The sequence below is a fragment of the Aspergillus nidulans genome, chromosome III, assembly GCF_000011425.1.
Source record: "Aspergillus nidulans FGSC A4 chromosome III".
Taxonomy (NCBI): Eukaryota; Fungi; Ascomycota; class Eurotiomycetes; order Eurotiales; family Aspergillaceae; genus Aspergillus; species Aspergillus nidulans.
In genome coordinates this window covers 3,272,106-3,287,409 of record NC_066259.1, presented here as the reverse complement: position 1 = coordinate 3,287,409, position 15,304 = coordinate 3,272,106, and the positions used below count along the sequence as shown (strand labels likewise).

The following is a 15,304-nucleotide window of genomic DNA, read 5'->3' as shown; positions in this document are numbered from 1 at the left end:
TATCTACTTAACTCGGGATTCGCTCATTTTCCCTTGATTTATCATCCCCTGTTCTTCGATGGCATATTCTCACTCTCTTCACTGCGTGATAGGTGCACCGTTCTACATAAACACAAGAAGTCATCTCGAGGCTGTGTCCATGCCTCATACTAGGATTTCGCATGTCCAGTGACGAAGATCCGTTTGTACTCAGTGGGAAGTCGTTCGAGTCACCAGCCGCTCGCAGTTAAATTAGTCCTGACCAACCAACCAACCGTTTTGCCCAACAACAAGACTACCAAATGAACACTTGTGCGGTAAGATGGCTTTTGTACTGCATAATCGCCTTGTTGTCTTTGCTGCGGTTGTACGAATAAGACCCACCATTGCAGATTCACCAGCACTTGTATAGGGTAGAAACAGAACCCAGCAGCATAAGAAGTTGTAATGTAAGTGTGCTAACCTAGGTAAGGGCTTGTGTATTATAGGTGACAATATTGACATTTGCTGTGCGGTAAATTCGGAGTTTATTCTGTGTCTGTATGCCACATCTTCGTTCACCTGAGTGGCATTACTGACCCAGTGTGTAACATTGCCGCAAACCGTTACTCCCGTCAACAGAGCTTCATCGACTTCCTCAGATATGGATCGGACCTGGATACCTCTCTCAATACTATCTACAATCTATATCTATATGAATAGGCGGTGGCATATCCCAATCCACGTGCGCACAACCAAGCCCTAAGGCACTACAAATCCACTTAGTGACAATACCTGCCAAAAAACAACGTATGTCCATGACATCACAACCAAGTGGAAATAAAAACGTGCCAGAAACTGTTTACCGAATCAAGGTCTAGGCCAGTGATACTAAATCTACTAAGGGTCCACTTGAGCCCTGACAGCGCTGGATGTGGCAAGTATGACGTCGAATCGGCCTATCCGAGCGTGTCGGGATGCCGAATTGGGATCCAGGTGTCGATCGGATAATGGATAATGCTGGTGCAGCAATTCATGGGTGAGATTTTTTTTTTCCCTTCCACGTTTATAAATCCAACTTTCGTGCATCTGTCTTTGTTTAATAGAACCTTGGATGGCTTGCGTGCCATAACTCAGGTTAATTCCCTGCAATATCCCCAGCTAAGACACAATGACACCTGCAGCCGCAGCAGACAATCAAGCTCAGAAGCAGAAGCAAAGCTGGGGGATAAAAGCTTTCCATAAGTTGGTATCCCCTCCTGCTACTGAAAAAACGGATGCAACACAGCTAACTTGCTGCAGAGTGAAAGGCCTATTCACCAGCGACTTTTCCGGCGAGATCAGTAGCGGCGACGTCGAAATCCATACCTGGAATGGCCCGAATGATCCTGAAAACCCGTATGCCGTTTTACCTGTGAAAATTCTATATCACTTTCCTTGCTGACCCAGATCCAGGTTCAATTGGAGCAAGAAATACAAATGGGCGTTGACGGTCACCGTTTGTTTCATGTACGAAACCACAGCGCCTCTATCCCAACCTAGAAGAAGAAAAGAGAAAAATACAGATTCTAACAGCTCCTTCTCACAGCTCAATCCTCACAGGACTTCCGGCAGGAACCTATGGTTCTGGCAACGACTGGATGGCTGAGAAATTCCACGTACAGAACTCACCCTTCCCAAACCTTTACTGGGCAACCACATCATGGAACATGGGCGCCGCCTTCTGGCCACTCATTTTTGTCCCTTTGACTGAATCTTCCGGTCGAATGCCAGGTTACTTTGTGGCATACATCATCCTAATCATCAGTCTCTTCCCGAGCGCATTCGCACCGAACTTCGCAACGCTTGTCGTGACACGGTTCTTCGGCGGGGGCGCTTCGTCTGTTTCAATCAATATCGTCGGAGGAAGTATATCAGATGTCTGGCACGGGGATAAAGCACGAAGCCTCCCAATGTCGCTCTTCGGATTCACGAGTGTAGTCGGCATCGCCCTTGGCCCGTTCATTGGCAGCGCCATCGTCCAGATCCACAAGAACGATCCCTGGCGCTGGATCTTCTACGTGCAGATCATCTATAACGCCGGGCTCTTGCCCATCTTCTGGCTAATCCTGCGCGAGACCCGACCAGATGTAATCCTCAAGCGTCGTGCTGCTAAAATCCGCAAAGAAACCGGCCGTCCCGTCTACGCCCAAGCCGATATCAACGCCCCGTCTACCCTCCGCCTCCTCCAAATCTCCTTCAAGAGACCGACGAAAATGCTGCTCACTGAACCCGTCGTCACTTTCTTCACTCTTTGGATTAGTTTCGCCTGGGGTATTCTGTACCTCTTCTTTAGCAGCGTTGTGCAAACGTTCGGCGAGAACTACGGCTGGGATACTTTGGCAACGGGTCTCGTGCAACTCGCCATCTCTGTCGGTGCCGTGATTGGTACTGTGTTCAACCCGTTTCAGGACTGGCTCTATCTTCGCTCGTCGAGTAGGAATAAGGAAAAACCTAGCAAGCCTATCCCCGAAGCGCGCCTGTATACGTCCATACCGGGCTCGCTCCTTTTTGCCGCAGGCCTCTTCTGGTACGGCTGGGCTTCACAACCAGACGTGCACTGGATCGTGCCTACGATGGGAATTACAGCAGCAGGTGTCGGGATTTACAGTATTTACATGGCTGTTGTGAATTATCTTACTGATGCGTACGAGCGATACGCGGCCTCCGCGCTGTCTGCTGCGAGTTTAGGACGGAATTCCTTTGGTGCATTTCTGCCGCTGGCTAGTCCACAACTGTTTAGCAACCTTGGTTTTGGATGGGCAGGCACTCTTCTCGGATTCATAGGGGTTGCATTGAGTGTTGTCCCTGTGGTACTGGTGCTCAAAGGCCCTGCTATTCGACGCAGTAGTCCGTTCATGAGGGAGAGTATGTGGGATACTGACACGGAGGAGAACGAAACCGGGGATGGCTTAGACGTGAAGGAGGGTGATCGGGCTGAGGCTGTCTGAATCGTACAGCTCATGAAGCTTTGCGAGCTGTGAACTATACTCTATATTCCAATTCACAACTCTTTATAGTACGCATCCAACATGGACAGGCCATCTCAACGAAGGACAGTGCATTTTCTATCATATCGAATACATGGTCTTAATAGTCCAGTGAGCCCTGGCTGGACCAGGAATGGAATTGGACTGGTAGCAATTATCGACATCTCGGTGTCAGATTGAGATAATGAGAGAATTTGTATATCCAAATCTAGCCTAAACTGAACAATAACCACAAGTGCAGATGCAACGCTTCCTACATTCGCTAGGAACTATATATATCTAACGACTAAGTTATATTTGGCAAGGCCTAATAACCAAGGCGTTGAAGGCAAAACCTAGTCTCTAATAAACATCTTTCCAAAGCTCACTGCCTCCCACTTGCCCGTCTCGGTATTAACCGCAAGCTCGCTGTGCTTAACATTCCCATTGACGAAGTAGCCCGCCTCGACACTTCCTCCCGCCAACGGCCTCTGCAAATGACTCTCACTGTGGCTAACGGTCCAATTAGCAAGCGGGAGTTCCCAGCTGTTCCTCTCCGCAACGGTCGGACAACCGAAATAGCGCGCCTCGGCTTCGTCCTGGCGCAAATGAAGCTCGAAATATCCACGGTAGTACCCCTCCACCCACTTGAGTTCGGGATTGATGCTGTATGTCTCTGCAACCGACTCGGCGTCGGCGACGGACACGGTACTCAGGCCCGTGGACGAAACGGCCGTGCCGGCAAATTCGACGCCAACGGCTCCGGCGCCGGTGACGTTGTTGTAGGGCTTGGTGCCCTCCCAGATCATATCCGAGACCTTGACTCAAATAAACATCTGTGCCTGCGTCGACAACAAGGAGGTGCAGGGCGAGACTTACCCAGTTGACATGCGTATCGCCCGCAATGTTAATGTTATTCCGAATTTCATTCTCGTACATGTGCTTGAGCGTGCGGTTCTGGTTTGCACGGTAGGCTGTCCACGCGTCCCCGCTGAAACTCAAGGAACCGTCTTCGTTCTTCTGCTGGATGTGCGCGAAGACAAGCTGGTTGCCGATGACGCGCCATTTTGCGCCACGGTCCTTGCTAGATGACAGCTGGCGATAGAACCAGTTCTCCTGTCGTGGACCCATGAGGCTACGTCCGGTGTCGTCGTGGATGAGCTTAATGTACTCAGAGTTGTCACCTGCATTGCGTTAGTTGGATGAGTAGATGACCAATAGAAGGGCTCAAGGAGGGAAACTGTACTCAAGTCCGTAATTGAACGATCGTAGTTCCTTGTATCAATCATAATAAGGTCAAAGAGGTTGCCCATCTGAAAACTGCGCCAGATGCGGAGGCCGTCGTCCATGTCAACTTGCCTGTGCGCTCGCCGTGAGTCATTGTTCAGCCGGGGAGTAATAAGCTGGACAGAACAAACCGGATAGGCATCCACTCGAAATAAGCCCGAACAGCATTCATCTTGCGCTGGTCGACGCTGACCTGCGGTCCATAGTTGAGGAAGCTGTCCTCTGTGTTGCGAAGACCGCTGAAGCCATCGCGGTAGCCGTTGTTTGCGATCTCTGCACCCATTTAAATGTTACCATATTGTGCAATGGAATGTTTGGAGGTAGAGAAAGGTAAAAACACTACGCACCATGATCGTCCCAAACAGGGATCCAAGGAAACTTCGCATGACTGGCAACGAGATCCTGGTCGGTGCGGTACTGTCCCAGCCGCGTGCGGTAGTCATAAAGACTGAATATTTCGCGAGGCGGGACAACAGCGCGCTCGTCGACGCCCGGGACGCCGTTCTCATACTCGTAGATGTAGTCACCTAAATGCACGACGTAATCGACATTGTCTTTGCGAGCGACATTGCCGTAGGCGTTGAAGTAGCCACTCGCTTTACCCACCCAGACTCGTCAGCTATAGAACATACTGCAGAAGGGGCCAGTGGCAGAGAACGCACGATAATTACTGCAAGAATGCACAGCTAGCTTCACCTCTTTCAAATCCTGGTCGGCTGCAGGAGCAGTCTTGGTCCGTCCCAGCGGCGACACCTTCTCTGAGTCGCAAACGTTGAACTGGTACCAATACGTTGTGAACGGCTCAAGTCCAGTCGCTTCCACCTTGACTGTATAGTCAACGTCACTGCTTGTGAAGACGCGTCCCTGGTCGACAACACTGGTCGCCTCTTCATCCTCGAACACGCGATACTCTACGCAGATCGGGTGCGCCGACGCCTTGGCGTATTTCTCGTTGTCATGGTTGTAGAGTGGCACATCTCCAGAAACTGGGACCTCACTGCTTGAAGCGTTAAGTGACGGCGCGACACGCGTCCAGAGGATCACGCTATCGGCATAAGGGTCGCCAGAGGCAACACTGTGGGTGAAGGAGAGCTGCGAGGGCGCATAGGGCGGCTCCGAACGTTTGACGAGACTGCGCCGCGTGATTTTGGCAGTGTCTATGCCGAGGTTGATGTGATCCTTGTTGAGAGAGGGGCTGCGGTAGTTGAGGTTCACAGAGTAGCTGGCCAGGGAGGGAGCTGCCAGCGAGAGAAGGGAAAGAAGTCCAAGAGCTGTTGTGGTGACCATTTTCGCTGTGAGCTGCTGCAGAGCTCAATGCCAGAACCTTGACTGCCTTGTCTCGATTTTGATACTTTCGATGAGATCTGGACACTACACTTTGAGCGGGCTATTTATACTATTCGTTTTCTTTTCGAACTTTTTACCTAATTCGTACGCATCTTGCACGAGACACATCTATCCGAGTGCTGGAAATATAACACCAATAGCAAACGCATTCTCAGACACATGGACAGCCAGGTACCCGTATTCTTGCGCTGGATCCTGCTCTGGAGGACCCGCGAGATCCGAGATCCAGCCATGGCACATTGCGATAGACGAGCACCGCGGACAGGGCAAGCATGTAGCCGAAGATTGGAAGCGAGGTTAGATTGAGAGCGCGGTCAGCCAAGAGGAATTGGAGAAACGAAGCACAAGCATTAAACATGACATCGACAAGTTTTTTTCCCCGTGTAGCCACTTTCTCTCCTCATTGGTGCTGAGCCTGATGTCGATCCTCTTGTCCCTTACGGCCAAGCCAGGCCAAGCATTGGCGTCGTCGCTCCGCCAAAGAGACGCCTGCAATCTGTAATCAATGCCAGGTCTTCCATCCTCTTGCCCTAGATAATTGCCGGTCTCCGAATCCAGATGGTATGGCCTCAATAGGCGTATCTATACGTGCATGCCAGATCACCTAGCCTCTCCTCCTCCTGCACTGTAACCTCCTTACCCTGCGCCATTAACCGCTCGCGCTGCCGGTTTTCGTACCTGACCGCGAAGAAATAAACCGTCGACATGGTAGCAGATAAACAGGCAAATGACAGACCGATAATATATCCGTTTCGGTAAAGGGGTGCATCTTTCTCCAAGAAGGAGTATGTCGCGATAATACCGCCAACTGCGCACTTGTCAGCATCAGGCATCCCCAGAACCCTTCTTTAGTCCAAGGCAAAAGATAAAAAGAAGAAAGAGAGAAAATAAAATCAACAGCAGCTGTGAAGACATACTGTTCCCAAACCCTATCTGGAATGCCGTCCCCACACTCCGTCTGGTATGTCCGCCCAGATTCATCCCAAACCAACAAAGGAACACCGGCGAAGCACTAAAGCAGCCGCAAGTGATCATGAATAGCGCGCCATATTGAGCTGCATGGTGTGCTGTGTCCCGGATTGAAAGGAGGACTCCGTACCCGGCTATTCCAATCAACATCCCGATCATGGTGAAGGCGTAGCGATGCCGAAAGAAGTCGGAGAGCGTGGCGACCAACATGGTGCAGCCAAAGGCCGCGGCCCATGGGGGCACGGAGTAGAGTTGGGTTTTGATCTCTGTATTGTCCAATTAGAGAGTGTGTGGTTACGGGATGGAAAGCGAGTACCCCCATAGCCGAATGTATGGATGATGGTTGGCGCGAAATAGGCGTAGCCTGCAATATCAGTATCTCCATAGAAAATGAGCTCGAATCGTTTCTTTCTGGACAAGGAGCAGGTACCGTAACCACTGACAACCTGTCCAAACAGCATAAAGGCACCGATGAATACCTTCCCTAGAACGCGTCAGGATCTGGCGGGCGAGGCTTCAACACCTCAGCACTCACAGTCCTTGAAGACTCCGGCGATATCCCGCCATCCCATTCGCACATCCCCATTCAAGCGTCCTGTCTCGCCCCCCATCTTGTCCCTGATATGGTCGTACTCGCTCTCACTCAACCACTTACAGTCTTCCGGAAAGTCTGGCAGAGCAAAGTAGACCATAACCGCCATCACGATGGTGGCCAGGCCCTCGAGGATAAACACCCACCGCCACCCGCCGTACCCTCTTACCCCATCCATCTTTCCAATGGCGGATGCCAGAAGACCGCCAAATGCACCGGCTAATATGGTCGAGCAGGAGAAGATACTGTATCGTTTTTGCGCTTCTGACCGCTTGTACCACATGCCGAGCAGGTATACGCCTGTTCCCATTGATTAGATAGAGTAAGGTAATGGATAGGCAGAGGAGTAGGTACATCCTGGCGCCATCGCCGTTTCAAACATCCCCAGGAACCAGCGCGTTACCATGAGCGTGGCCCAACTCTGTACCAAGCCTTGCAGGACACAGATGAGGCCAAAGCTGAACACGCAAAAGGAGACTACCAGCTGTCAGATCAGCGCTCACGGTCTCCCGGATTTGCGAGATACGCACGCCAGACATGCGGCTTCAGTTTGTGGAGGAGAATGTTGGATGGAATCTCGAATAGGATATATGGAATGAAGAATATCATCAGCGCAGCGTTGTATTTTGTTCCCTCTACCATGTCCAGATCATCCCGCATTCCTAAAACGGCGGCATTGCCGATGTTGACCCTGTCTCATGGATAGCATTTAATAAAGGACCTGACGTAAATCTAAGACCAGACGCAAGCGCACCTATCCAGAAAAGTAATCATGTACATCACACAGAGCATCGGCAACAGGCGGAGATCAATCTTCATCATTAGCCGACGCTCATTAATGGAACTTAGCGCACTCTCGCCGTTCTCCAAATTTTTATCCTCTTGAGAGTATGAAATTTGTTAGCAATATAAAGTCCAGCTTGGTTGACGATTCATGTTTGGCATACCTTGAATCTTCATTGTAATAAACACTTTGTCTAACGTTGATGATTTATATAGATGTGTGATTATGAAGGTTGAGCAAAATCAACTCCACCTACATCTCAGAACATAGAGATATATATACCTATTCTGTCGGCTCGCGAGCCCTAGAAGTTTCAATACCACCCGAGATATTTGCATCCATTCTGCCCCATCGACTCAACCTTGGCCACAGCATCCTCCTTGCCTACTGACTGACTGGTGTTGAAAAGATTCGGCTCTCTGTGCCGCTTGCCGTTTTTTTATCTACTTATCACCATGCTAAGGTGTGGATGCAACAATGCGGCGCACATGTGGTGGGACAGTCGAAGTTCGCTGGATCTGGATTTCAACAGGGGTTCGATCTCGTGATCGGCACCTTGCTTGATAGATTGATATCTAGGCTGGAGCGGTTTTCACTAGCGACTGGGTTTGTTCTAGAATGCCAACAATCTCGATCACCAGATCGATATCGACGCATTCCTTAGATTATCGTGAGTCTAAGGAATGCTTGAATACTACCTACAAAGGCGGAAGTCTAGACTGGGAGGCATATCAGATCTACGTGCCCTGCATGTGTTTGCATGGAGGCTTGTACGAGTCATTTTTGCTCTCTCACAGATTGCATTGCCTTTCTTTGTCTTGTATAGCCAGTTGTACAGAGTTTCATAAATGATTGCACAATTATTATGCACATCCGCGCTCAACAAAATGCAAGAAAGGATGTTATTAGCACGTACATAGAGCGACGAAGTAAAAGTCTTTGCCAGCCCCCAAGACCCAACGAGTAGTAGAGGTATTTGTGACGCATAATATCACCGTCTACTCACTGTTTAAGATAGCGCCGTCATAGTCTCCGTAACTTGCATAATCCCCGTAGTTCCCATACTCTCCATAGCTACCATAGTCACTCGGGACAGTGGGTGATGGGGTGGGACTGGTCGTAGCGGAAGCAGTAGGGCTGGCTGAAGGCGATACTGGAACGCTCGAGCTGGGGATCGGGACAACAGTCTGGCGCTTGACGTTGGCGTTGAGATTCTTGCTATCCATAATCTTCGAGTTGGCGTCGGTTTGTTCAGAATCCATGTCCGCGCCCATACCGAGTGTCCAGTCCGGGGCCTTCTCTTTCATGTTTCCGTCGGGGGAGATCATCCTTGCAGCGTCGGTATTCGGTTGAGTGGGAGCTGTATCCACCATGCCGGTCTCAAGTGACCAGTCGGATACTTTTTCGTTTTCGTGGGTGCTGGGCCCCATCATCGCCGCATCGTGATTGCGGTCTCTGCGCAGGTCGGCAGAGTGCTCATAGGTATTGGGCATGCTGAACGTCCATTCCGGGGTGACTTTCCCAGACTCCGAGGCGCCATCTCCCATCGGTCGACAGAGAACCAGGCCCATCTGCGCCGTCAGGGCCAAAAGTCCGACAGGGATGAGGTGCATGGCTGACGAGTCTAGACTGCGGGGTGGCGTGGAGTGAGAGAGTTTTGGTGGCGTCTCCTTGAACAAGAAAGCTGGGTTGGCAGTTGAAAAGAAGGAACAGGGGCGAGTTGGCCAGTCTTGGGGGCCCTAGGATGTCAGCTGTATTTATGCTCTAAGTGCCGACGATCTGATAGATGTCAGAACAAGATCATCGCAGTTGCTTCCGTCTTTACGCGTAAGCCCCCAATTTTCTTTTCCTCCCCCGCGCGTATCAGACCGGGTGAGGAGTGAGGAAGGGTGTTTGTTGGTGCATCATCCCATCTTCTGGCAGTAGAGTGTTTGATTGAAGGCGCAGGGTGCGGATGCGGTGTTACCACGACCCTTACACAGAGACCAATTGGATAAACGAGGTCTCGGACGTTTTGTCTGGGTTCCCCTTGCTCTTTCGTCCTTTTATGTTGAAGGGGTTCAATGGGGGTCCTGCATTGTACCCTCTCTCGTCTCTGGATCTTCAAGGCTCCTTGCTTGGTTTCCAAGGTACCCTTGCACACCGTCCCATACATTACATCCAGGCCTGTAGAACAACTCCACTCCAATTTCGTGGAATCATTTACAACCTTTTCCTACTCCGCAGTTGAAGGAGACTGTCGGTACGCGATCGCTGTCATACGGTCACCGTTAACAGCCGACGGGCTGGACACCCGCATAGCATCTCGTTTCCATTCGCCCCATGCTGTTGAACATTGAAAAATGCCGAGGTTACCTTTGGGATATCCGCCAATTCTGCTATTGGCTGGAAACGGTATCATTTGATTGCTATACTACAGATAGCACGAGACAGACAGTGAACAAACACTGTATTTGCGGATCGGGAGCCTTTCTCCCCCGGCCCCTTCCTTCGTCATGCGGAGTCCAGATTCTAGATCATCCTTGGAACGAGAATGCTCCTTCTTGTATCTTAGAAGAGCTTCTCAGATGAACTATCTACCGCTTATGGCTCTTCCTCTCGACATGATGCGTCTGGCAGGTAAAGGTTCGGAAGACAGAACCAAGAGCCATGACAGGCTCCTTGACGACAGCGAAGCTGTATACCCATGGAGCGGGCAAAGCAACAAAGCAGCGCAATACTCAGGGAGTAGCCTTGGTTGGACGATAGTGTTGTTCATCATCGCCACGGCACTGTCTTGCATGATCGGTATTTTTATCGGATATCAGCGCGATAATCTGGATGATGTTTGCTCGCGGCACACCTCTAATTACTGCATGCTATCTTCTCTGCTTTGCAGAATCTGTCACTAATGCAAGCTGTCAGCACCGGTCATCACGAACGTTCCTATCAAATACCACCGCCAGCGATTTAACGGCTCCTTTTTTAAAGAGAACGTCTATCGCCAGAATGCGGGGCCAGAGGTCGATGCGGCTTGGGAGGCGTTGGGTGCGAATTGTACGTTGGTGGTTGGCTGTTGCGTTCTGATCCTGAGTGAGTTCTGTTCAGTTCCTTCTGACCCGTGATGCATGCAGATAGGCCTATCCGCGTCTCAGTTGAGGAAGCAGCTGGGTCCGGAATCGCGCTAGATCATGTCCAGATCAGCGAAGCCCACGGTGGTGGGTATCCGGCAAATGTCGAGGGGCTTCATCATTTGCATTGCTTGGTGAGTATATCTTATCGGTCAACCCAGGAAGGCCAAAGACATCAGTAGCGAGTGAGGCGAGAGGGAGCAAAAAATTGCTGACGCTGACTGCACAGAATCTACTCCGCCAATCCCTCTACTATAACTATGAATACTACCGCAAAAAGGGAGACGGTGCATTCCGAAACGATGATTTTATCGTCCGGAAACATGTTTGTATGTCTCCCTCGTCCTGCTGGACACATGCACTCTAACACCTACCAGCACATTGCCTTGATATTCTCCGCCAACAGCTAATGTGCACGATTGATGTCGGCGTCCTAGGGCAGGTCTGGATCCATCCGGATCATCCTAGTCCCTTCGTTGACTTCAATACGGAACACGTTTGTCGGAATTTTGAGGACATTCGGGAGTGGGCACAGAGAAATCAGTTGCCTTTGCCTGCGCATGGACATGGGGCTGATGGTGCACAGGCTGACTTTTTGGTCCCACCACGAAAAGATAAGGTTTTGAGCGAAATTCCCTGAAAAAAGGGTGAGAAGAGTCTGGGATTTATGTACAAGACGATATCAGTAAATAAAGTACATGTATGGTGAATGTCTAGAGCAGATCGAGGGCATAGGAACGCTGTGATGATACAACTGAGCAATAAGCCGTTTCACGATGTTAATAGTAAATAGTTCTCTCAACATGTCCTCATTAGCAATTAAGGGACTTCAAGGACAAGGTAAAGGACGGATAGAGACTTCAAAGGATACAATAGCTTGCAACTCAGCGTAAAACATATCGCCCTCAGCAGTTTGAATTGGATAAATGCAGCTGAAAATGGATTCCCAATACACTGTGAGCTTCCTGTTTGTATGACAAGGACACAGCACATGCAATATATGTAGACTAGAAAGATAGAGTGAATAGTATCCTTATATGACGAGCGGGCTGTCTAAGAACTCCCTGATCCCCCAACGAATTGACGGCGCTGATTTCAAATCTTCCTTTTCCCTTCCCCTTTCGAGGGCCATCAATCATTGGTCAGTCATTAAATGTCAAATTGTGCTCCTCCGGAGGACGGGTTTCCAGTAAAGGAGAGACCAGGTCGAATAGCCGGCGACGTTCAACCATGCGAAAGGCACAATCGTCGCTCCACCCTCTTATAATAAACCAGCTTCATCGACCACACACGCACTGTACCGTCGTCTTTTGGTCCAAGACCTTATTCGGAGAGTCATTATTGGATGCTGTACAGAAGCCAAGAAAGATCCAGTTGTCTTCGTCCACATCTGGAATGAAAATGCTTTGTGAATTGGCACCAGAAGACAAAGGCTTCGAGCTTCTCACGCGGCTTTACCTAGGTGAAAGACGCCTTATTACCGTGTGTAAGCTCTGGCATTCACTCTTACCCTAAGATGAGTCTGCTTTCCAGTCGCATGCTCCGGCTTCCGCGAGAAGACGGCAGTAAGACTGCTCGTCCTGGCCCAAGGTGCTTCACTTCAGTAAGTTGTATCTGTGAAAGACATCTGAGCCTGATCATCGGTAGCCGGAGACAGACCAAATAATGAACCTCAATACTGAGATTCCTTCCGTGTTTCTCTCATCTAGTACAGGTATCCCTTCTCGATCAATTCGTACACCAAGAAACACATGGCGGTGTCCCGTCCTAATTGAACTCGGCTTCAAATTCATCCATACTTAGATGTACTACTCCCGTAAGCCTCCAGCCTCGACGGGGGATCCGCCACGCAATACCTATAGATGGGATGTTCTAGGCCTACGAGTTGGAAGGTCTTACTCTGAGCGATTTGTGCAGCAAGCGCTTCACAGAAGGACAACAGAAAGGCATTTCAGATATATGCCTGTATCCTATCACAACGCATTCCAAGGCCGTGCTGTTCTGCAGACACAGCCCAAATTTCAGTTATGGGTGGTTCTATATAGTGAATGACTGGGTGAATACCCTCCCTTTGTGAGCACGTGATTAGGTCTCGATTCAGACGGTAGATCAACCGGACTTATATATCATCAACAACAAGGCAGTATTGCAATATTTGCTCCAAGTGGTACCCATTCTAAACTGCTTTAACGGCGCATAGCATTTGTTTCGCCGTCGGTGCTAGCGAATATGTTGACCACTCGAATCAGCACCGCAGTTTTACTTCATCGCCTCAGAAGATGGAACGAGTTAATGCCAGAGATGAGGTCATCAAAGCCGCTGGATTCTGATTGTACCCAGCATTCGAGTGATATTGATTCCTTATCCAACGCGAGAACCACCAAGACTACCAAGAAGCCTTTCAATCTAGAACAATACGACTCCATCGAAGCTCGGACAAATCGCGCAAATATATCACAAAGGCCAACCGAACTGTCTCGACAGCGTGCCGACAAAGAGGCCCAATGTGGACATCAAACATATGACGCTGTTAACACTCGTGTGGTATACAATGCCAGCTCTAAACCTTGTAGCGATGGACAAAGCCCAGTACCGTTTCCTGGAACTGGCTCTGACAGACAACGGAATAACCAAAGGGTCGAGTTAGGTGTCCATGTACTCGACTTAACATATACGGAGCAAAGCACTTTGGGACTAAACAGAAAATCAGTCAAGACGTCGAGCCCGCTTTTCAAATTTATCAGCTTCATCGCATCGCGACAGTTCGATCAATATCGTCAATACATATTCGATCAGCACATTCTCAAGTCGACTGGTTCGCTAACTTTCCTCTCTAGAAAATTAATGGGCTTGCTGTTCCGGAACGAGATCGCAGGTAGAGGCGCATCAAGCCTGTACATTGCACCCCTCGAGTGCTCGAGCTACAGTCTTGGGGACGACGCAGCCTCGCCGAAGCCAGTCACCCGGAAACCCACACCCGCTGCGCCAACCGCAAGTTCGCCAATAGTTACCAGCTTCTCCAGAGAAACAGTCAGCAATAAGCCTTCCAATGACGCCAGAAGCTGGGAAACAACCACCTCCCAAGCGACACCGACACCCAAGCCCTCCAATGCCGGCTACAAGCAAATACAATACAAAATCGTTGGGTACCAAGGAGATGGGCTGGAAGCGCCAATCGTATCAACTCGACCAGCAGGACGCCCACCCTCTAACACCATTTACCAGATCTACGTCGGGATTGCGGATGAGACCGAGGAGGAAAGCGAGCACTACGCGGTGGTCGTGCGGACCCCGCCTCACTTCGCAGACCCCATGGGCGACTGCGCCTGGTACCACTGCATAGGATGGGGGATCGAGGAAACGAACCACTACCGTCGAGTTGTGGATGAGCCGCAACCTTTCAAATCGTCCTACCTCAAGCGCCGGATCGGAGTGGGCATAATGACCGAGGCGCAGCGGCAGGATTTCCGCCGTGCCTTCCGGCAGACGCCCCCTCAGTCAAGTGAATTCTTTTGTATACATTTCATGCGGAAGCTGGTTAAGACTGGAATCATACAACCCTACCAGATCCAGCAGATTGAGTCCGAGGTTGGTGAGCCTCCTGCGGAGCTTGAGTGGGATCCTGACTACTGTGATTCGCCGGATTTTGGGCCTGAGACTTTGGACTATGAGGGAAATATTCCAATTTTTGAGATGGAGGATATCGATAGAGTTTAATTCTTGGTTTGTTCTGTTATTGTCGTTTGATGCGTTGGGTTGGCTTAATTATGTTGTAACGGCTAAAGGGTAGGGCTGGCTTGATAATCTGGTCTGGAGTTAGGGCTGTGGAGGTACCCGAGGCCTACAGAAACATCATCCACGCGGCCTGGTACAAAGAGCAATTAGAAATCGATAAATCATTACTTGATTACAGTGTCAAGGCAGACGCTGTTAAAGACGTGTTCAAGTGTAGCTTATAAGGGCAAAATGTTGACTGCTGCCGCCCAAGATCAAACCATGACCCTACAGCAAAACGCCCTCAGAGGTCGGTCGTCCGAACTCGTCATGTCAACGCATCACATTCACTAAAGCTCATAGAGGCTACGTATTCACCCAATGAAAATGCCTGATAATCCTCTAATCGGCACTTCAACCGATTCCTCAAGTGTGTACCCGACGAGCAGCGCGTCGTTCACCTACAACATGAAACCGCCTCATCTCCCCACCTCGTGTGATCCTCTAGGTCGTTCTCGTCCATCTCACGCAACAT

General features: G+C 50.1%; 6 protein-coding genes across 6 annotated transcripts, besides 1 other annotated feature; 3 read left to right on the top strand and 3 right to left on the bottom strand.

Annotated features, from left to right (window-relative positions):
- Positions 1–15,304: part of a sequence feature (contig 1.158 1..283337(-1)) that runs on past both edges of the window.
- ANIA_08621 (putative MFS multidrug transporter) lies at positions 1,130–2,948 on the top strand (the record flags this gene model as incomplete). The annotated part of the gene is made up of 2 exons (XM_676798.1): positions 1,130–1,356; positions 1,547–2,948. The coding sequence occupies 2 exons, from the start codon at positions 1,130–1,132 to the stop codon at positions 2,946–2,948; spliced, it is 1,629 nt and encodes a 542-aa protein (XP_681890.1).
- On the bottom strand, positions 3,323–5,540 carry ANIA_08622 (alkaline phosphatase D family protein; the record flags this gene model as incomplete). The annotated part of the gene is made up of 6 exons (XM_676799.1): positions 3,323–3,784; positions 3,846–4,150; positions 4,213–4,325; positions 4,385–4,526; positions 4,601–4,849; positions 4,886–5,540. The coding sequence occupies 6 exons, from the start codon at positions 5,538–5,540 to the stop codon at positions 3,323–3,325; spliced, it is 1,926 nt and encodes a 641-aa protein (XP_681891.1).
- ANIA_08623 (uncharacterized protein) lies at positions 6,170–8,121 on the bottom strand (the record flags this gene model as incomplete). Its single annotated transcript, XM_676800.1, has 7 exons — positions 6,170–6,408; positions 6,518–6,835; positions 6,886–7,053; positions 7,105–7,461; positions 7,665–7,852; positions 7,916–8,042; positions 8,109–8,121. The coding sequence occupies 7 exons, from the start codon at positions 8,119–8,121 to the stop codon at positions 6,170–6,172; spliced, it is 1,410 nt and encodes a 469-aa protein (XP_681892.1).
- ANIA_08624 (uncharacterized protein) lies at positions 8,737–9,558 on the bottom strand (the record flags this gene model as incomplete). Its single annotated transcript, XM_676801.1, has 2 exons — positions 8,737–8,762; positions 8,952–9,558. 2 exons carry the CDS (start codon positions 9,556–9,558, stop codon positions 8,737–8,739), a joined length of 633 nt encoding a protein of 210 aa, XP_681893.1.
- Positions 11,049–11,695, top strand: ANIA_08625 (oxidase ustYa family protein; the record flags this gene model as incomplete). The annotated part of the gene is made up of 3 exons (XM_676802.1): positions 11,049–11,189; positions 11,336–11,384; positions 11,433–11,695. 3 exons carry the CDS (start codon positions 11,049–11,051, stop codon positions 11,693–11,695), a joined length of 453 nt encoding a protein of 150 aa, XP_681894.1.
- ANIA_08626 (uncharacterized protein) lies at positions 12,572–14,772 on the top strand (the record flags this gene model as incomplete). Its single annotated transcript, XM_676803.1, has 4 exons — positions 12,572–12,658; positions 12,932–13,128; positions 13,256–13,361; positions 13,396–14,772. The coding sequence occupies 4 exons, from the start codon at positions 12,572–12,574 to the stop codon at positions 14,770–14,772; spliced, it is 1,767 nt and encodes a 588-aa protein (XP_681895.1).